We start from the raw sequence: 21,235 nt of genomic DNA on the forward strand, positions 1-21,235 counted from the left end.
ATCCTCGAGTGGTCCCTGGATCTTGATAAGTGGTGATGCCTATGTAAAAAAGAAAAAAAACAGACATCTTGCTCCTCAACTCACTATAGTCCCCATTTAGACACAATCCCAAATAGTAGCCCCAATGGCCATATGCATTGTTTGAGATGAAAAAGAGTAAAACGATTGTAGAACCATTTTTATAAAAACAAATGATTTCGACATTTATTTTTGTGTTTTTTTTTTTTATTACATTTTCACCCCAAACAAGGCACATTGCCACTTTGGTGTTGGGGGCAGCAACTACTGGGGCACTATGTTGGGATTTGGGCAGCAAGATGTCTGTTCATATTACACTTGAACTTCTGCATGTCAGTACAGTCAGGGAAGCAAGGACCTGGAATGGAATTCCAAAGTCTAGCGGTTCTGGGGAGGAAACTACTGGAGTAGAAAGATCTTTTACATCTAGGGATCTCTACTGTGTGGGGGTGGGATTTAGCTGCCTGTCGGGTTTGTCGAAGGTGTCTACGTCGTGGGGGCACAAGTGTCTGCAGTTCGTCAGAGCATTCACCATTAAGATGACATGCTAAATTTACATTTGATCCACTTTTTCATAATAGTCTTGGGGGGGGGGGAGCCTTTGAGTGACATCAGATAAGCTACCGTGCAAAACCTGTTCCTTTCAACTGTAAAAATGTTGAGAAAATATGATTCTGTCAGATTTTTCATCAAAAATCTTTCTCTTAAAACAAATCAAAAATATTTTTCTTAAAACAAATCAAAACCATAAAAAATATAAAAAAATTTAATTGCTTGAAAAATACAATGTTCTCAGATATTTTTCATCTTTTTGAAAAGAAAATTAAAAATTTTTTTTCTTCTGACCCTATAATAAATTCCAGGGTATAAAATAATAAAAAGACATAAAACAATGAGGATTCTTTTATATGACAGTGACACATGCAAACATTACTATTTTTCTTCGGCTTCAGATTAAAATAAAATTATCTTCCATTAAAAAAAAATTTAACTTTGATTGAATATCATGATAAAGGTATGTTGGCAATTTTTTAAATCTGTTATTAATGAAAAAAAAAAAAAAAAAAAAAAAAAAAAAAAAATGGCTGACAAGTCCCTATTTGTTTCCTTCCTCACAAAGACAAAGTTAGATATGAGATTGATTTTTAATGTAGAGAAAATATATTCTCTACATAAAGGGGAATACTTGGAATTGTGAGGAAAAAATTTTCTTAGTCTGAAGGGATTTCTCCTTCAATAAACAAGAACAAAATGCATCAAAGTGTAGCATCAGAACAGATACTACACTTTAAAATATCTATTTGCAGAAATATAAAAATAATTTACATTTACAACAAATTAGGCGCAAGGCTATCATTCTTCGGTTAGGTGCTTGGAGCAATGTTACCACCCTTCCGCCTCCTTTCAGTTGGACAGATGACCCAGTTCAAATCCTTGGTATATGGTTCAGACAGGTTCTCCATTTCAAGAAAAATTGGTTGGAGGTACAATCAAAGGTTGAAGCATCGATGAACTTTTGACTTTAGAAGAAACTCTCCTTTAAGGGTATAACTGAGGCGTGCGCCACTGATGTCTTTCCTCCCATCCTGTACTGATTGGCCATCCTTTCTATGCCTGCGGAAAACCTAAAGGCCCTTTAGCACTTCTTATGATCATTTCTCTGGGACAAGAGGCATTGTGTTCGAAGACAGGTCTGTATTTAACACCCGTGTTCGAGTGGTTTGGTGTGTCATCAAGGTGCTAAGAGACTGGCCTTCCCCGAGTTAAACTTTGACAGAGGAATCAAATACTACACTTTGATTACAGCTAAAAGAAAAAAAAGTGGTTGACATTATGAGACTTGCTTATTTATAAAGTAATTTGTGAATGACAAAAAAAAAATACATTTATATAAAATAAAGTTTTTAAAATACATTTCACATACGTCCCAGTCGTATAAAAGAACCAAAATAATGAAGCTAGCTTTTGAAGTTTTGATTTAATCATGATGGTGAATATGTGGAGAGTAAAATTATTTTGAAAAAATGTCCAACTATCAGCTTTTGAAATTCTTTTGTTTTGAAAGTATCAAAAAGTTCTAAAGTCATTTTTAAAGTGTCTTGCGTTTCTTTGCTGCAGGTTCATCATCTGAATTTTCTTTCTTTTCCACTACGGGTGGAACACTAAAACCAGGAACCTGAAAAAAATAAATAAATAAATAATGTTTGTAAGTAATTATTATTTACCTTCTTTCCACCATAGGAAGATGTGACACAAGGTCGGAAGGTGGAGATTAAAAAGTTAGCATACAAAAGACGTGTGTGCTCATCCCCAGAAAAAAAATGACTGAGTAGTTGGTCAGTAAGGGTGTCGCAAGCAATTAGTAATAAACATTCATTTTCAAAGAGAGAAGGTAAAGCCTGGGAGGGTAGATCACCTAAAATAGTACAGAACCAAACCTAGGACAGATAGAACCAAATTCAAGACCAACAGTGACCAAGAAAATGGATAGAAGTACTCAGTTCTACTGATAACTGAAGGATCTGGACATCTAAAATTTCCATTTGAGAGTAAGGTATATTAGGAGGTGAAATAGATTGTTCAAGGAGAGGGATCAAGCAGATGAAGAGTTCTGATAAATAGATGACTTTGGGTGGCAATAACTTGCCTTGATAGAAAAATAAATCTAAGTTCCAGCATATCAGCTAAAAGCTAATTCAAAGGTGGATGCTAGTGGCAGAGGCCCAACAATACGCATGTACACTTGTAAACTGCCTATCTTTCTACTATTCTCTGATCTCTACACCCTTGACTGGTTCTCACCCATTGTTAGCAATCACTATTCGTTTGTCCCGGGGTTAGTTATTCCAGGACATCTACTTAAAATAGGTTAACCCAAAGCTTTACCAGCAAATAACCCTGGATATTGTTCTTCGCACAAAAGTGATCCTGATCCCTGTTAACTGAAGCACTTATCTTCTAAACAAGGCTGTTTTCTTGGTCAAAGATATTTTCAGTCCCCTGTAGGTTAATTAATTAGTTAATAACCTTTAATAGTTAATTATGCATTAAATAAAAAACACACCTTGTTAGTTAAAATTCATATTTGAAGTCATACGGCTGACAAAAAGAGAAATCAATTAACACGTAAAGATGTTTTAGTTTTACACACACAGACACGGAGAGACCGTCTGTCTTTATTTACATCTTGACGAAGAGAGCGATTACACATAAACACTCGTTTTTATATAAACAAAGGGGAGTAACTCTAAGTTACCCAAAACTTAAAGGACCTGTCAGTTAAACCCAGACAACCGGAGGCAACTCCTTACATGGTCTAAGGGACAATAGTGTTGTAGTCTTCATAGTATTAAAAACCTAACATTGATAAATTTCCAATACCCCCACCCTCTTCCTCTGGTTACACATCCAACAACTGGACGTTTGCACATGCACAAAAAATCTGCTGCATCACAGTTCTACAAACCAGTGCATATGCCATTGGCAAGCATTAATACAAGTGACAACATGGCGAAAGCAAGAAGATGAACAAACCCACGGCACAAACATTGGGGTCAATAGTTGTCCAGAGGCAACATATCTAACGCTGATGGACTTTTTGCAAGCCTTCTTCATCTTTTACTGACAACTTGCCGTGAACGATGCATATCTATGGTTTCATGTCTTCTAGGATTCTATGATCCTCAAATGATTGGATTTTTTATGGATCTTTTATGAGTCTTTAGCTGGTTAAAACAGTTTTTAAAGAGTCAAAAATGGGTCAAAATTGAAAAAAATCGTTATAATCAGTTCTTCTGCGTGTCACGTTGGTACAGTGGTAAAGTTGAATACTACAGTTTTGTTTTCAGTTTCAATTCTAGCTGATGGCACCAAAATACTTTTTTCTTTCTTTTTTTTTTACTTTTGAAATCTCTATAGTAATAGATATGAAATCTGGACAAATTAAAATATATATGAAATCTGGACAAATTAAAATATATATGAAATCTGGACAAATTAAAATATATATGAAATCTGGACAAATTAAAATATATATGAAATCTGGACAAATTAAAATATATATGAAATCTGGACAAATTAAAATATATATGAAATCTGGACAAATTAAAATATATATGAAATCTGGACAAATTAAAATATATATGAAATCTGGACAAATTAAAATATATATGAAATCTGGACAAATTAAAATATATATGAAATCTGGACAAATTAAAATATATATGAAATCTGGACAAATTAAAATATATATGAAATCTGGACAAATTAAAATATATATGAAATCTGGACAAATTAAAATATATATGAAATCTGGACAAATTAAAATATATATGAAATCTGGACAAATTAAAATATATATGAAATCTGGACAAATTAAAATATATATGAAATCTGGACAAATTAAAATATATATGAAATCTGGACAAATTAAAATATATATGAAATCTGGACAAATTAAAATATATATGAAATCTGGACAAATTAAAATATATATGAAATCTGGACAAATTAAAATATATATGAAATCTGGACAAATTAAAATATATATGAAATCTGGACAAATTAAAATATATATGAAATCTGGACAAATTAAAATATATATGAAATCTGGACAAATTAAAATATATATGAAATCTGGACAAATTAAAATATATATGAAATCTGGACAAATTAAAATATATATGAAATCTGGACAAATTAAAATATATATGAAATCTGGACAAATTAAAATATATATGAAATCTGGACAAATTAAAATATCATGTTTATGCATATTTTACAACCGGGCAAAGCTGGACGCCACCCCCCACCCCTACCTCCCTGCTAGCCTATAATATTCCCCTACATACCATTTTCAGAAAAAATATATTCTGTCATCGCTATTTATATTCACTAAAAATTTCAACAGACACCAAACAGCCACTGATGGTCTCATTGGAATTGCGTATAGAAATCATTTTTAATTGTTTTCAACAAAATAAATGCTCTGAAATCAATTCCATCTTTAAAACTACTGCTTGTGCTTGTTTACATTGGTGATCTTTTAAATCAACGCATTTCAGGTGAAAACATTATTATGTACTTGCAGGTCCTGGTGAAATTAGTATAAATTCCAAAAATTACGAAAAGTGATCCGGTGTGCTAGATGTACGTTTAACAAAAAAAAAAATCAGCCATAGTTATGTTTTGAAATGCATTCGTTTAAAAATGTTTTGAAATGCGTTCGTTTAAAAATGTTTTGAAATGCGTTCGTTTAAAAATGTTTTGAAATGCGTTCGTTTAAAAATGTTTTGAAATGCGTTCGTTTAAAAATGTTTTGAAATGCGTTCGTTTAAAAATGTCAGACGCTTAATTTAAATCAAGGATTATCTCTCTTTTTTGGCATACTGAATAGGTCGCTGGACAATTGTTCCAAATTAAAAACATATGATAAAACTCAATAATTTGATAAATTCTATTTTTTACTTGTAATTATTTTTGTACTTTTTTTTTTTTACTTACATTCACCCCTAACAAGTCAGATCACCACTTGGACGTAAGGGTTACTATCTGTGACCATGCCTCGGAAAGATTAATAAGATGTTGGTTTACATTACATTTAAACTTCTGCAAATCATTAGTCATGGAAGCAGGTAACAGGAAGGGAATTCCAAAGTCTAGCTGTTCGAGCGAATAAACTATTATAGTAAAAAGCTTTCTAGCATTTAGGGACCTCAACAGTGAAGGGGTGAGATTTTGTTGCTAAGTGGGTTTGTCGAGGATACGTACATCGAGGAGACACAAGTGCGACGAGTTCATCAGAGCACATTTCATTAAAATATTCCTGGATAATTTTTTGGAATTTATACTTCCGACATGAAACATAAGTATGTAATAATGTTTTCACCTGGAACGCACTGAATGAATGTCATAGTGATATTTTATTTGGTTGATTTCTGTCATGTCTGTTCGTTTTATATCATTCTTGAGTTTTGACAAAGGAAAAGGCATAACTTGTGTTTCACACTTAAAACGCACTTTAAAATCAGTTAAAACACCAAAAACTTATTTGGGTCGGTAGAAGAGTAACTTGTCTTGTCTTTAGTAACATTTATTTATTATATATTTGTTTTCTTTTACCATTTTTTCATACGTCATTCTATTATAAAACAAACTCGACCTTCTTTGTCCCAATCATCATCACTAGGGATATGACAACAGCATATTCTTTTCATTGTTTTGACTCTCGAATATATATCCGACACAGACTCAGTTAATCAACAGAGAACCACATCACTATATAAAAACATAAAATATTAACTGATATATACTCGAATGAAAAGAATATTGTTGTCACAGTCCTAATCATCAGATCTTAACCAACAATCCCACCTCAGCTTCCTTTTGTCTTCCTTGGTAAACAACTTCCTTTCCACCAACCCTATTTCCTATACCTTTTTTCACCCGATAAACCTATTTCCATTTGTCTTTTTTTATATATACTTTTTATCTTTTTCCCCCACTTTCTAACACCTGAAGTACATTTAACGTCTGTCTGACGACATTGCAAAAGAAATGTCCACTAATAAATTATATATATATGTATAGAGAGACGGGTTATCTCACCTTTGGTTCCACAAGATCCAGGTGGAGCTTCATGTGCTGGACATTTGATCGATCAATGTAGACTTGCACGATCACACGATCAAACACTTTCAGGACTATATCACCAGCTATCATGTGATATTTCTGGGAACAATTGAAAAATGAATTAATATTAATTGAAGAATGAATTTTGCAATTATTTTTTAAAACATTTTGGAGGCAATCAAGTATATTTTCACAGAAACCATCCCATCCATCTATGTGCACGCATTCCAGAGAGTTTTGCAATCTATTTGAGCAACAAAATTGCATTCAGGATTGATTGTTGTTGCAATTATATTCACCATGATTGGGTTAAACTAGCTTCTTCTCTGCATAACAACCCAAACAATATCTGGTACTGGTGCACACTGTGAACCAGATATATCTTAGCGTTCGTTTGTTTTTAGCCGGAACATGATGTCAACAGCTGGATTGTGTTAAGCAACAGTTCGGGTTTAGCCGCTGTCTGACGTAACACACTGATTAGCCAATCACAACACGGTGCTATGAATTATAACGAGGCAGTGGCACACGTGCCTAGCAGACAAGTTTTGGATAAATATTGCAAGAGGTATAAAAAAAAAAAAATAAAAAAAACAGCTGTTACATGCAAATCATGGACAATACCAACATAATGAATCTTTAAAACCTTTTCCAATTTAAAAAAAAAAAAAATCTTCTTTTTTTTTTTTTACAAAATATACTTAAAACATACTTGAAAAAAAAAAAAAAATTTTGTTTCCAGTTTTCATTGACAAAAAAAAAATTTTAAACATAAAACATAGCAAAATATATTTGAAAAAAAAAAATTCCTTTGAACCTTTTTTTTTTTTAAATATTTTCTTTAAAATTATTTTAACCCCCAAACAATTAATTTTTGCTTCCTTTAACCTTTTCTTGACAGTTATTTAAAAAAAAAATAAATAATAAAACACAAAATAATGATACATTTTTTTTATTTTACCATTTCTTTTTTATAAAGTGTTGTTATGCTTTTATCAGTGACACTCGGCATAATACGACTGTGATGTCATGTTCCAGCCAAAGCCAAGCAAATGCTGAGATACATTTCCATTTGAGAGTTTCATCCGTGCAAGAAAGTATTTTTTAGGTGACCACCACTACTACTTTGTGCAATTATTCCCCAAAAAATTAAATTATGAGGATAAAAAATAAAGATTTGAATCTTTATCACAAAACTACCCAAGCAAGTTTTGTGATAAAGGGACGTAACTCAATGTATTTCGATTCAATTTTCAATATTTAAATATTTTAATGGTATTTTTATTAATACTTAAAAAATAATTTAATAGTATTTATTTTGATTTTATTTCTAATATTTCGACACAAATTTTTACTGGATATAAAAAATACAATTTTCAAGGTCTTTTCAAGAAATTTTCAAATATCTTCCATATTTTCAAGAATTTTTCAAAGTAATAATAGAAATAAGGCCTTTTCAAGGCAAAAGTAAAAATTCAAGGCTTCTTCAAATCTGTATGAATCCTGTGATAATAAAAATGGAGTATCATTTTTAGTTTTCTCATAAGCCTGTCAAACAAATATACATCCAAACTAACCTCTTCATCAAATGTAAAAATTGAACTTTTTTCTTTGTTGCTTTTCGTGATGTAGATGGTCCCTTCTAAACCGTATTTGGGAATGAGAACCTGGATTGCATTCTTTCGCACAAACAAAATGTACCCTTCTTCATCGCATTTCCTATCCTTAAAGAATATCTGAAGAAAAAGAAAGAAAAGGAACATTTGAATCAAACAAAACGATTTCAATGGGAAAAAAGAAAGAAATTCTATAAATTCTGTGCCATAGTTTATTGCAGGGATGTGTGATTAGTCAAAAAAAAAAAAAAATTTGAAGTGAAAACTAAAGAAGTCAAAATTAAGAGAAAGACTCAATGGGGTTGGGGGTAGTCACTCTCTGATGGAACAAAAGTCCCTTATCCAATTATATCATTTGAAATCTTAGCCTTCATAGCAAAATTCACAGCTTCAGATTTCAGAGAGAACTGTCACAAGAGAGATAAGGAAGGCAAGAGAAAAGAGAAAGAGAGAATAATAAAAAAAAAGAGAAAGAGAGAATAATAAAAAAAAGAGAAAGAGAGAATAATAAAAAAAAGAAAGAGAGAATAATAAAAAAAGAAAGAGAGAATAATAAAAAAAAGAAAGAGAGAATAATAAAAAGAAAGAGAGAATAATAAAAAAAGAGAAAGAGAATAAAAAAAGAGAAAGAGAATAATAAAAAAAAGAGAAAGATAATAATAAAAAAAGAGAAAGAGAGAATAATAATAAAAAAAGAGAAAGAGAGAATAATAATAAAAAAAGAGAAAGAGAGAATAATAATAAAAAAAGAGAAAGAGAGAATAATAATAAAAAAAGAGAAAGAGAGAATAATAATAAAAAAAGAGAAAGAGAGAATAATAATAAAAAAAGAGAAAGAGAGAATAATAATAAAAAAAGAGAAAGAGAGAATAATAATAAAAAAAGAGAAAGAGAGAATAATAATAAAAAAAGAGAAAGAGAGAATAATAAAAAAAAGAGAAAGAGAATAATAATAAAAAAAGAGAAAGAGAATAATAAAAAAAAAGAGAAAGAGAATAATAAAAAAAAGAGAAAGAGAGAATAATAATAAAAAAAGAGAAAGAGAGAATAATAATAAAAAAAGAGAGAGAGAATAATAATAAAAAAAGAGAAAGAGAATAATAAAAAAAAAGAGAAAGAGAGAATAATAATAAAAAAAGAGAAAGAGAGAATAATAATAAAAAAAGAGAAAGAGAGAATAATAATAAAAAAAGAGAAAGAGAGAATAATAATAAAAAAAGAGAAAGAGAGAATAATAATAAAAAAAGAGAAAGAGAGAATAATAATAAAAAAAGAGAAAGAGAATAATAATAAAAAAAGAGAAAGAGAATAATAAAAAAAAGAGAAAGAGAATAATAAAAAAAAGAGAAAGAGAATAATAAAAAAAAAGAGAAAGAGAGAATAATAATAAAAAAAAGAGAAATAGAATAATAATAAAAAAAGAGAAAGAGAATAATAAAAAAAAGAGAAAGAGAGAATAATAATAAAAAAAGAGAAAGAGAGAATAATAATAAAAAAAGAGAAAGAGAGAATAATAATAAAAAAAAGAGAAAGAAAGAGAGAATAATAAAAAAAGAGAAAGAGAGAATAATAAAAAAAAGAGAAAGAGAGAATAATAAAAAAAGAGAAAGAGAGAATAATAAAAAAAGAGAAAGAGAGAATAATAAAAAAAAAGAGAAAGAGAGAATAATAATAAAAAAAAGAGAAAGAGAATAATAATAAAAAAAGAGAAAGAGAATAATAAAAAAAAGAGAAAGAGAGAATAATAATAAAAAAAGAGAAAGAGAGAATAATAATAAAAAAGAGAAAGAGAGAATAATAATAAAAAAAAGAGAAAGAAAGAGAGAATAATAAAAAAAGAGAAAGAGAGAATAATAAAAAAAGAAAGAGAGAATAATAAAAAAGAGAAAGAGAATAAAAAAAAAAGAAAGAGAGATAAAGCAAGAGAAAAAGAGAAGCAAAATCAAATAACAAAAAATGGCTCAAACGATTGGCCAGAAATCAGAATTTTTATTATTGAAAAAAAAAAAAAAAAAAAAAAAAACATGTCGACCGAAAAGCAGAGAACGCATACATATAGGCATCTCTAGCAATTTAAACGGAAATCAGTTTATAGTTCTTGTCTCAAATTCCCCATTATTAAAAAACAAAACTAAAGAAAAGTCTGTATGATGTAAATACCCATGACGAAATGAAAATATAAAATTTAAAAAAATCAATTGAATTGATCAAGTACTTTTATTTTTATAAATAAAATCATTTTTAAGCAATTAGTAAGAATTTGTAGGCATTACGGCATAAATTACGGCATAAATCTCGCAATTATGTATTATTGAGTTATGACCCCAAGTTTTGCTTTTTTAGATTGTTTTCTAAATGGCAGACATGAGAAGCTGCTTTTGTTACTCATAAAATATCATTTTGTTATTTTAAAAAAATGAGCGGGGTGGTCACCCGCACTGCCCAGTGTTAAAATACAGTTTTAAAAAATTTTTTTAACTGAACTTGAGTGCTATCTTATGTTATTAAAAGAAAAAAAATGCAGCGTGGTGAATGCATGTAAGAAAGTTGAGAATCTTAAAAGATAGGAGAGAGAAAACGTTATGAAAAAAAAAATGCTGTGTGCGAACTTGCATAAGTTCATAAGTGAACACATTATCGATCGGACCATGACAAAACAGATGTTATGACGTTCCAAATTTAGCTTTTTAAAATGAAACAACGAATAAAACATTTGTGCATGTGTGATAAACAAACAGCGTCAAAACCAAGATTTTTACCTGACACTTCAAACAAAATGACATGTCTACATGAAATAATTGATTTTTTTTTCTAATTTTTTCGATATTATGTGTCTGAGTGATCGTTCTTTCTAATGGTATGATGTTCATGCCATTTTGAGGCAAATGTTTTCAGCGCACATACAAACACACAAACGACTGAGATTTATATAGTTACATATTTTTGTTATATGATTTTTGGAATATGATATTTTTGTTTCATCATGGGTAGATACATCATAAAGATTTTTTACTTTTTTTTTTGTTTTTAATATGGGGAAATTCTGAACAAGAATCCTATTTTTTTTTTTCTGGATAAAAAAGAAAGCTAAACTCTCACATCCTTATCTTTTTTTTTTTTTTTTACATGGGGGGTCATCACTTATCAAGGCCCAAAGGCCACTTAGGGATAAGGGTTATTGCGTGTACAGTAATCAATGAGATAGTATTGTAGTAATCATTAGTATTAAGGGTTTTGATAGAGTGTCTTACTTAAGGGGGCGGTTTGTCAGGAGTTTGTTTATGTTGGACTTGAAGACGTCCAAGCTGTAGTCAGGTGGGAAACAGGCAAGCGGCAGAGAGTTCCACTGGCGTGCAGTTCTAAGAAAGAAGCTTTGTTCATGGAATCTATGTTTGGATTTAGGCACAGATAAAGAGTAGGGAAAATTATTGACAGTAGTTTCAGCCAGACGAGTGTTTCTCGTGAAAGATTGGCAAGGGGGGGACGAGGGATTGGAGCTCAGACGAGCACCTGCCATGGAAATATCGATAAAAAAAAAAGACAGGCTCGCAACGTCTCTTCTGTGGTAGAGAGGTTGCAGGGAAGAGAAAAGGGCATCCCTCACTAAACCACGAAGTCTATTTTGTACTCTGTCAAGGCAGGATAGGCTGTTTTTAGCAGCTCCTGCCCAGATGTGGCAGCAGTACTCCATCCTTGGGCGTACTAGAGAATTGCATTAGTAGTGAGATATCTTCTGGAGTGGTAAAAGGATCCCACCATTTTCCCAGCGTCCCTGGCAACAGATTTGATGTACGTGTTCCATTTCAGATCAGGAGTAAAGGTCAAACTCAGAAGGTTGTCAAAACATGGAGTCTCCCAAAGACGAGAGCCATCCATTTCAATTGATGCCAGATGGGGATCAGAGTGTTGATGATGTAAAGATAGAAGCTTGGTTTTGGATGCATTAAAAGTGACCAGTCACCTTTTCCCCCATTGTACCACACGCTCAAGATCAGAGGAGAGAGAATTAGAGAGAACTTTGCCATTTACGGCCTTTGATGTGTTGCCATAGATGGTCGTGTCATCAGCATAGATGTCAATGAATGATTTAAGTATGCATTTTGGGAGATCATTGATGTAGATCAGGAAGAAAGTTGGGCCCAGGATGGACTCCTGGAGGACTCCAGCATTAATACTGTGGGCCTCTGATTTCTGCCCATCAACCACTACTCTTATGAACCTATCAGAGAGAAATGATTTAATGATTGAGAAAACATTTCCAGTGATACCGTAGCTGGAAATCTTGTGAAGTAGGCCCTTATGCCATACCTTATCGAAGGCCTTCGATATGTCAAGGGTAATTGCCCTGGAAAGGAAACCTTTGTCAAGAGATTCACTAATCCTATGTGATATAACCGTTAGCACATCTGCTGTAGATCTTGCAGAGCGGAAACCATATTGCATGTCACTAAGAAGGTTGTTTCTGTTGAGGTGGTTGACTACTTCTTGTCTTGTAAAGAAGAAAAAAAAGTCAATTCTTACATGCGTGTGTAGATTTACAGATGTACGTGAAGCATCCTGTGCCATCTTGTGTCGATAGTTACAATGGTTGCAAATATTCTGTAAGAAAAGAAAAACAAAACATTTAAGTCCAAACAGAAAGAAAAATAACAGCCAAAAGTGAGAAGAAAGAAATACTGAAACGATCTATATACAATTAAAAAGTTATGTATTTTAGATTATCAGAAAATCATTGATACCATCGGTTTCAAATCTTAGTATTTTGTTTCTTTTCTCCTCTCAGTATTTGCAGTTTAATTAAGACATTAAAAAATGAAAATATCTAAAAAAGATTATATTGCACGTATCCGTTATGGAACAAAGTTCTCTGAAAAACAATTTCACTTTATTTCATCAAGTAGTTTTTTTTTTCAGAAAAAAAAAAAAAAAAAAAAATTTGTTATGATACCGAGCAAAAGGTTCGATTTTTAGGAAGAAATGCTAGTATTAAGATGGGGAGGGAGTGTCAGCGCTTTAACTGGAGTTATCTCCCCGTGGCGTGTTTAACAAATTCCATAATGGCCGACTTCAACGCGCTCTCATAAGAACGTGCTCTTCCGCTGTAAAACTCAAATTAAATGAATTTTTTTTTTCGGAGACCTTCAGTCCAAAATGGATACGTACAATATAACCTTTTTCGATATTTTCATTTTTTAATGTCTTGATTAAACTGTACAAGTGCCCTCCTCTCAGCTGTTTAACCCAGCATCATTGAGGACACTAACTTCTACTAAGGTTGTTTCTTTCTACTTCTCGTCCTCTATCAGTATAGTAGGTTTAATAACTTAGTTTTTTTTTAAGTACATAGCAGCAGGAATTGCATAACTTTGCATAGTTGTTGGTGTCTGACTTATTTCTAACTGCTTTTTCTGGTAAACATGTTCTCAAGACTTGCTGCTACACTAAATATTCAATATTTTACAGATTTTCCAGTCGAGATATTCACACACTCCATTGTGTCGCATTGTATAATAGCCGTCCCCCAGCAGAAATTTACAACTGGATGTCAGGTGGTTCAGACTCTACTTCTGTGCGGCAAAACCTGAACTTGTTTTCTTTGCCGAGATCACTCATTTTCTTAAAAGCATTGGTCATCAAGCTTTGAGCCTGGATAGCACCTATAATACTTTTCCTGATTATAGTAGAGTGATCCTCTTTTTAGCCAGTCTATACAACGTTCCTTATCTATACAGTGTATCCTTCAGTGTTTTCTAACGCTTCTCCACATTTTCCATAATGAATTTTTTAGTCAAACACTTCATCACTAAATCTCTAATCTTGCATTTCCCATGGTCTTCATTGAACCTTCATTTGTGCATTTTTTGACTTTTTTGTTTTTATTTTTGAAGAACTCCTTCCAAACAGGGGAAGAGAAATCAAAAGGACACTAAACTTTTTTTTTTTAATTTTTCCCCAAAATGGATGTGAATACATTAAATACCTTTTTTTAGTAATGTTGCTAAATAGGGTGTGTGGGTAATATGAGAAAAATAAGGCATTTAAAATGTTTTTCGTCTTAAACAGTATTATATGAGTCATCATTTTGTGTAAAAAGTTCATTTATTTTACCCCTCAAAACTCGAGAAATGTACAATTAAAATGTGTAAGCATTCAATGAATAAAAAATCAACATGGCTGCCAATTACAATTTCGTAGACCAAAGAGCAGTCTTGAACTTGCGATCAAAAACCAAGATTGAGCCAAATGGAACAGATCAACAGGACTTCAGTGAATCTGTTTGACTTGTATCTTTATGAAGAGAGAGAAAATGGCACAAATAAATTTGGCGAAATCCTTTGCTGCATCACGTGCATTTATTTCATATAGCATTTTTTAATTTTTAATTAAAGCTAAATTTTACTTAAAAATAAAAGTTGCTTAAATTATTTTTCATTCTAAAGTATTGAAAAAATTTAATTTCAAATTTGTTTAAACCATGACTAATGTTTGTGCAAAATTTCCAAAATAAAAAAATCCAAGAAAAAAGTGAGAACAGACGAGAATTAGTAGGTCCATTCCCTTTTTTATCAGGCGGACCAATAAAAACAAATGAAATAAAAGATGAGAGTTATCTACCTGCATTTTAAGATTTTCTAACAAATCTGGATATGATGCATCAGCACCAATAGCCAAGGCGAGCAAACGATGTACAAGAATATCGGGATATCTGAAAAACAAACGATGACGCCACATCATATTACTTAACCAATAAACAAAAACAAAAAAACATTTTGGAATTTAGAGTGGGGGATTAGTTTCACATAAAAATTTTAAATAAAATAATCCCCCATTTCATTCAGGGTTATTCTAGTGTTTAGGGCAGTTAACCAATTTTTTTTTTCTATGAAGGGATAAATCCTGTGCCTTTTTTAGAGGGGGGGTGATGTACACCTTTTTCTATTTTTAGATGATTATGTTAGATTTTAAGAACAGTTTTGTTGAGTTAGAACTTGTCACTCAGACTTAGGGTTAGTGGTAGGATTAAGAAAAGGTTATTGCTAGTTTTAGGATTGAAGGAGTTTTTTTTCTTTAGATTGGGTTTATAATTTAGATTTAGGGTTAGTGGTATGGTAATTATTTTTGCAGCTTGAAAAAAAAATATATCAAAAAACATTTTGAAAGGCTAACTGTTCTAAAAGACTAGAATGGCCAGAAAATGGGAGAATAATTTTATGTTAAATTTGGGGAACTAACCTCCTCTCCTATAAATTTATATTATTTTCTTTTTTCTGACAACATTTTTAGTATGTTCATATGAAATTGCTTAAAATAAAATAAATTTTTTTTTTTTTTTTTTTTTTTTTAGATTGATGGCTAGAAATTCATTTCCAACTAAAATTAAAGTTCAAAAGTAATTGAAAATGTGTATTTCTCGAAGAAGCCACAAACCACATTAATTTTAAGTTCAAAGTTTTCTTTCTTTTTTTTCCGACATAAGACTGTGACGGGTATATTTTCTTACGACACCACGCTCTATAAAAGACATGAGGGGGTAAAACGAATGAACACGTATCCATTGAAATGGCGGAAACTCTAGACGAAAACACATTCAATGCTACCAAGACTAAGCTTCTTCCCTTTAATAACTACAAGCAACCTGCTCAACCACTAATAGTCTTGACTAATGATACATTATCTGAAAGTTCTCTGTTCAAACTCTTCAGCTTAATATTCACGGGGAATGGGGACAAAAATGGATGGTCACATTCAATGCTGCCAAGATGAAATTGGTTTCCTTCAATAATTACAAGAAACCTTCTCTGCCACCAATAGCAATGACCAGTGACTCTTTATTTGAGAGTACATCTTTCAAACTGCTTGGCCTAACGTTCACAGGAAACATGAGTTGGAACAATTACATTGAAAGCATTGCCAGGGCTGCTGCGAAGAAGGTAGGTCCTCTCTACCGTGCTAGAAAACTACTAACACCCAAAAGTATCCTGTACCTCTATAAGCCCACCATTCGCCATGTATGGAGTATTGTTGTCACATTTGGGCTGGTGCATCTGCTACTAGTCTCTCGCTCCTAGACAAGGTTCAAAAGAGAGTCGCCAATCTGATAGGCCTTGAACTGGAATCTAAGCTTCAGCCTCTGTCCCATCAACGAAATGTTGCATCCCTCTGCCTGTTCTATAAGTATTTTAATGGTGAATGCTCTGGCGAACTGCAGACACTTGTGCCCCCACGACATAGACACCCTCGACAAACCCGACAAGCAGCTAAATCCCACCCCCACACTGAAGAGATCCCTAGATGTAAAAGATCTTTCTACTCCAGTAGTTTCTTCTCCAGAACAGCTAGACTCTGGCTCCTGCTTCCCCAACTGTACTGACATGCAGAAGTTCAAGTGTAATGTGAACTGACATCTTGCTGTCCAAATCCCTACATAGTACCCCAGTAGTTGTTGCCCCTGATAGTAGCCCCCTACACCAAAGTGGCAATGTTCCTTGTTTGGGGTGAAAATGTAATAAAAAAAATTTTTTTAAATACATTGAGGACATTGCTAAGACTGCTGCAAAGAAGGTAGCTCTCTCTATTGTGCTACAAAGTTATTCACATGATAGTATCCTTTACCTCTACAAGGCCACCATTCACCCATGTATGGAGTATTGTTGCCACATTTACGCTGGTGCATCTACTACTAGTCTCTCCCTCTTGGACAGGGTTCAAAAGAAAATTACCAACCTAATAGGTCCCACATTATCAGCCAGGCTTCACTCGACAAAATGTTGCATCCCTTTGCCTAAAACACACATCAAATAAGAACAATACTGTGGAAGATAACACAACAGGAACCAAATTTCTATTTATTTGCGTCTCTATGAGGACAAACATTTCCACATAATAATTTTAAATTTTTTCTTTTTTTTTTTTTTAAACGAGGGGTTACCACTTATCAAGGCCCGGAGGGCACTTGACAATAAGGGTTAATGAGTGTACAGTGGTCAAGGGAAACATGTCAGTCATTGTTAGTAGTGGAAATTTGGTAAATTGGATTACTCGAGGAGATGGCTCATCAAGAATTTGTTCATGTTGGACTTGAAGACAACTATACTGTAGTCAGTTGGAAGGCAGGAAAACAAAATAATTTAAAAATTCATACATAATAATTAATAATAAAAAAAAATTCCCACATAATAATTTTAAAAAAAAGCACTCATTTATCTTACCTTCGGATTGGAGATGTAAAATGTGTGTAGATAGGCGTAGCCAAACCATAATGGATAAAATCGACCTCTTGGAGAGTGCCGCTGCTAAAATAAACCGCCTGCATCATGCAGCGAGTGGTCATCATTCGTAACATCGTATTGGAATTGCTGTCGCTGCCAAAATCTGCATTGTCCAAACTTTCAGCCAAAGCTTTGCTTGTAGTACAGTCCATCGACACGCCCTGACAAGAGAAAAGTGAAAGGTCAAGAGGTCAAATGTAGAAATGCTCCAAGCATAATAATTTAGAAATTTAAATAATTCTTTAAAGGATTGTTCTTCCTAAGATTTATAAAAATTAAAACAATCCTAAATTTAAAAAAAAATTAAATTCTAAACTTTATGAAATCTAAAATTAATTTGATGATTTACATAGTAAAACCATGCAACCATTTTCATTGAAATTGAAAAGTTTGATATGAAATACAGGAAAAGTCAAAACAGGAACAGCAAAACTGAAAATGAAAAACTAAAAAAGGAAAAACAAAAACTAAAATACAAGAAAAAGAAAAACAAAACGAGAAAAAAAAAGAGAAACAAAAAAAAAAAACGAGAAACAAAAAAGAGAAACAAAAAAAACCAAAAGAAAAAAAAAATGAGAAAAAACAAAGAAAAAAGAAAAAGAAAAAACTAAAACCAGAAAAAACGAAAGAAAGAAAAAAATGGAAGAAAAAAAAGAAAAAACAGATAAAAAAGAAAAATAGGAAAAAGAATACAAATAGAATAAAAAAAACAGAAAAAAAGGAAAAGATGAAAAACAAACAGGGAAAATAAAGAAAAAAAAAAAAGTAAAAAGTATAAAAGAAAAATAAGCATAACATGATAAGAAACAGTCGATAATATTTCCATATGCGGTGAAAAATAGTCAATAATATGCAGCACAATGCCATGTGAATTCACCAGGCTGATCATACCACAGAAAAAAATCTGATAGTGTTTGAAGAAGTTGGACTGGTTGGTTCCATTAAATGTTTCCTTATCCATAAGGAGTTCATTACTTTGAGCTATTTCAGCATAGAGATTATTCAAAGGACCAATCAGCTATGTTGGTATGCACTAATTTTATGTCTCCTTACAAAGATTCGAAAGTAGACAGCTAGTGTGATCACATGAGAGTTTTGAAGACCATGAATTAAGATAAGTAAATATTATAGGTTCGCTTTATATGAAACTATGAAGTAAATTTAACACTATTTTCTTTCTTTGTATTTAGTTTATTTTTTCTACATGATTTTAGGCATATGTTAACCATATTTTCTTCACTTATCTTCAAGCAAATTACAAAAAACAGAACAGTCTTTTTATCATGCATAATTGTAATATCACTTCTATCCATAGTAAAGGTAATCTCTAAATATTTTATGCTAATTTATTTAGAAGAGGGCAAAACTTTATCTTTCGAGCCATGGAAGGGCACTGAAAAATATGGTATTGATCCCCAGTGCATGGGTACCACCTTTTAGAATGATGGATCTGTAGATTTTGTCAGGTCATCCATCTAGGAGAAGTTAGGCCTCGATATAAAGCCTATGTTTTTGATTTATATCACTGCGCCGAAACACAGGGGAAGGGGCCTCCTCAGTCATAGTCAACAACCTTCCCAGAGCTGGTAACATCACCAAATTCTCCAGTTTGCAAACCTATATCGTTAAAGGAGTAGGTAAGCTCTGCTTATCTCCTAACTTACATACTTATTCTTTGTCTATTAGCCAGGTGCAAAGTTACAATATCAGGGACTCGCTTGAGACGCTCTGCACCTAACCATGATTCCTGAGTAGGACAACGAACCATGTATCCCCATTTACTACTTTTTTCTATCAAAACTGAGCAAATATTGTTGCTTGCATGCTACTTATGTTCACCACTTCACAGCTGCTAAACTTCTGTCTGACCAACAGTATGGGTTTAGACAAGCTTGTTCTACTACAGATATCCTAACTGTAATCTCTGAACATATATATCATGCACTGAATAAAGCAGGGGAGGCTAGGGCACTAGATATATCTAAGGCCTTTGACAGGGTATTAAAATCAGATCCTATGGTATTACTGAATGAGTACTTGACATAATTAAGTTCTTCTTAAATAAGAGAAGAATCCAGGTTGTCCTCAATGGTTGTATGTCAAAACAATATAATATAAATGCGAGTGTTCCTGTTTCCCCAACTGTACTGACATGCAGAAGTTCAAGTGTAATGTAAACAGACATCTTGCTGCTCAACTCCCTACATAGTACTCCTACAAATTATGTCCCAGATAGTAGCCTCCTACATCAAAGTGGCATTGTGCCTTGTTTGGGGTGAAAATGCAATAATATGATATAAAAATAGAACAAACTTTATGCCTAGAATCCTTATTCTAATTTTGATCAAAATCCATTAAATTATTTGATTCTAGAAAATACCTAAAATATAAAATTGAAATCAAAATCAATGCAAATCTGAAATATTTGAATTGTCAAATGGGAAGTTATAACCAAGATTAGACTACATCAAAAAAAGAGCTGCAATACATTGTATTACTTGTTTTGATCAGACTATTGTTCTCATCTTCAATGTTATTTGTGTAACGTTTTGGTTGCCATCTTGGAAAAGAAAAGAGAAAAGTTACTGGCTCCATAGATGGCTTTGTATTATTGGAGTTGTTTTTTTTTTCGCCATAATTTCGTATGTGTGAAATAAAATTTGGTTGACAAGGGGAGGTAATTCTAATAAAGTATCTCCCTTTTAACTTTGAAATTAAAAAAAAAAAATCTCCAAGAATACAAAACCATCTACGGACCCGTAACTTTTCTCATTTCCTCAGCCCTCATTTCAAACGTTCAAAATTGTGTACAACACGTTACTTTTCCAAATACGTAATACTATTTGAAAGAAGATACAAATTGAAAACAAAAGCAGCTCAAAATATTTCTTTGTATTACTTCACTCAATATCTGTTCAATTTGACCATTGAATTCTAAGAGTTTTTGATAAAAATCCCCATCCATCACCATCACAAAATAAAAATATTTTATAGGTGCACTTTTAAATTTCGGAGGGTGAAAGAGATTGATTTGAATTATTCAATTATTTTCCAAAAAATAAATTAAAAAATACCCTTGAGGCAGCAGCTTGTATCAATGGTTTGAAATTTGATAATGGTGGGGCAGGATGCCGTCTAAGAACGGCACAATTAGGAAAAGACTCAAAGATTTTCTTAGCAGCAGAAATATTCCCAAGCAACATGAACTCTTCCACCATGGAATTGGTATCTCTGAAAAAAAAAAAAAAAAAAAAAAAAAAAAAATGATTTATACAAATATATAAGTGCATAAGAAGGCGGTTAGCAATATAAAATACCAGAATGTTGAAGTAACATATGCAAACAAAAACAAACGATTTAGCTTATAAATCTTTGTATATCTATTTTTGAAAATAATTCACATATATAAATCAGTAAATACAAATTTACTGCTTAATATAACCGGGAAAGTAAGTGTATTTGATAATTTCAAGAGGTACCGCTTTTTTAAAAAAAAAAAAAAAAAAGGTCAAATCAAAAGTATACCATCAAAATAAAACAGAAATATAAAATCAGGCATTTACCAAGCAGAAAATAACAAGAGGGCAGTAAATATATTAAAATTTGCTTATTTATATTATTAGAGCTTCTTTATTTTTGTTAATTTAAATGTTAATTTTTTGGATATTATAATTCCTACTATTTTTTTATAGCTATTTCATG

At 32.0% G+C, this 21,235-nt stretch overlaps 1 protein-coding gene across 1 annotated transcript in view; it reads right to left on the reverse strand.

The window, feature by feature from the left end:
* Window positions 1-768: 768 nt before the first annotated feature.
* The window catches only part of LOC145246597 (exosome complex exonuclease RRP44-like), a 69,644-nt gene continuing 49,177 nt past the window's right edge, over window positions 769-21,235 (reverse strand). The window contains exons 17-23 of the mRNA XM_080108257.1: window positions 20,608-20,764; window positions 17,474-17,694; window positions 14,880-14,970; window positions 12,786-12,863; window positions 8,226-8,384; window positions 6,625-6,747; window positions 769-2,194 (exon numbers count right to left, since the gene is read on the reverse strand). Coding sequence (XP_079964383.1) covers window positions 2,108-2,194; window positions 6,625-6,747; window positions 8,226-8,384; window positions 12,786-12,863; window positions 14,880-14,970; window positions 17,474-17,694; window positions 20,608-20,764 — 916 coding nt within the window. The 3' untranslated portion in view covers window positions 769-2,107. The remainder of the gene's footprint in view (window positions 2,195-6,624; window positions 6,748-8,225; window positions 8,385-12,785; window positions 12,864-14,879; window positions 14,971-17,473; window positions 17,695-20,607; window positions 20,765-21,235) is intronic.

Source organism: Euprymna scolopes, chromosome 24 (assembly GCF_053919585.1).
Source record: "Euprymna scolopes isolate OS-2025 chromosome 24, ASM5391958v1, whole genome shotgun sequence".
Taxonomy (NCBI): Eukaryota; Metazoa; Mollusca; class Cephalopoda; order Sepiida; family Sepiolidae; genus Euprymna; species Euprymna scolopes.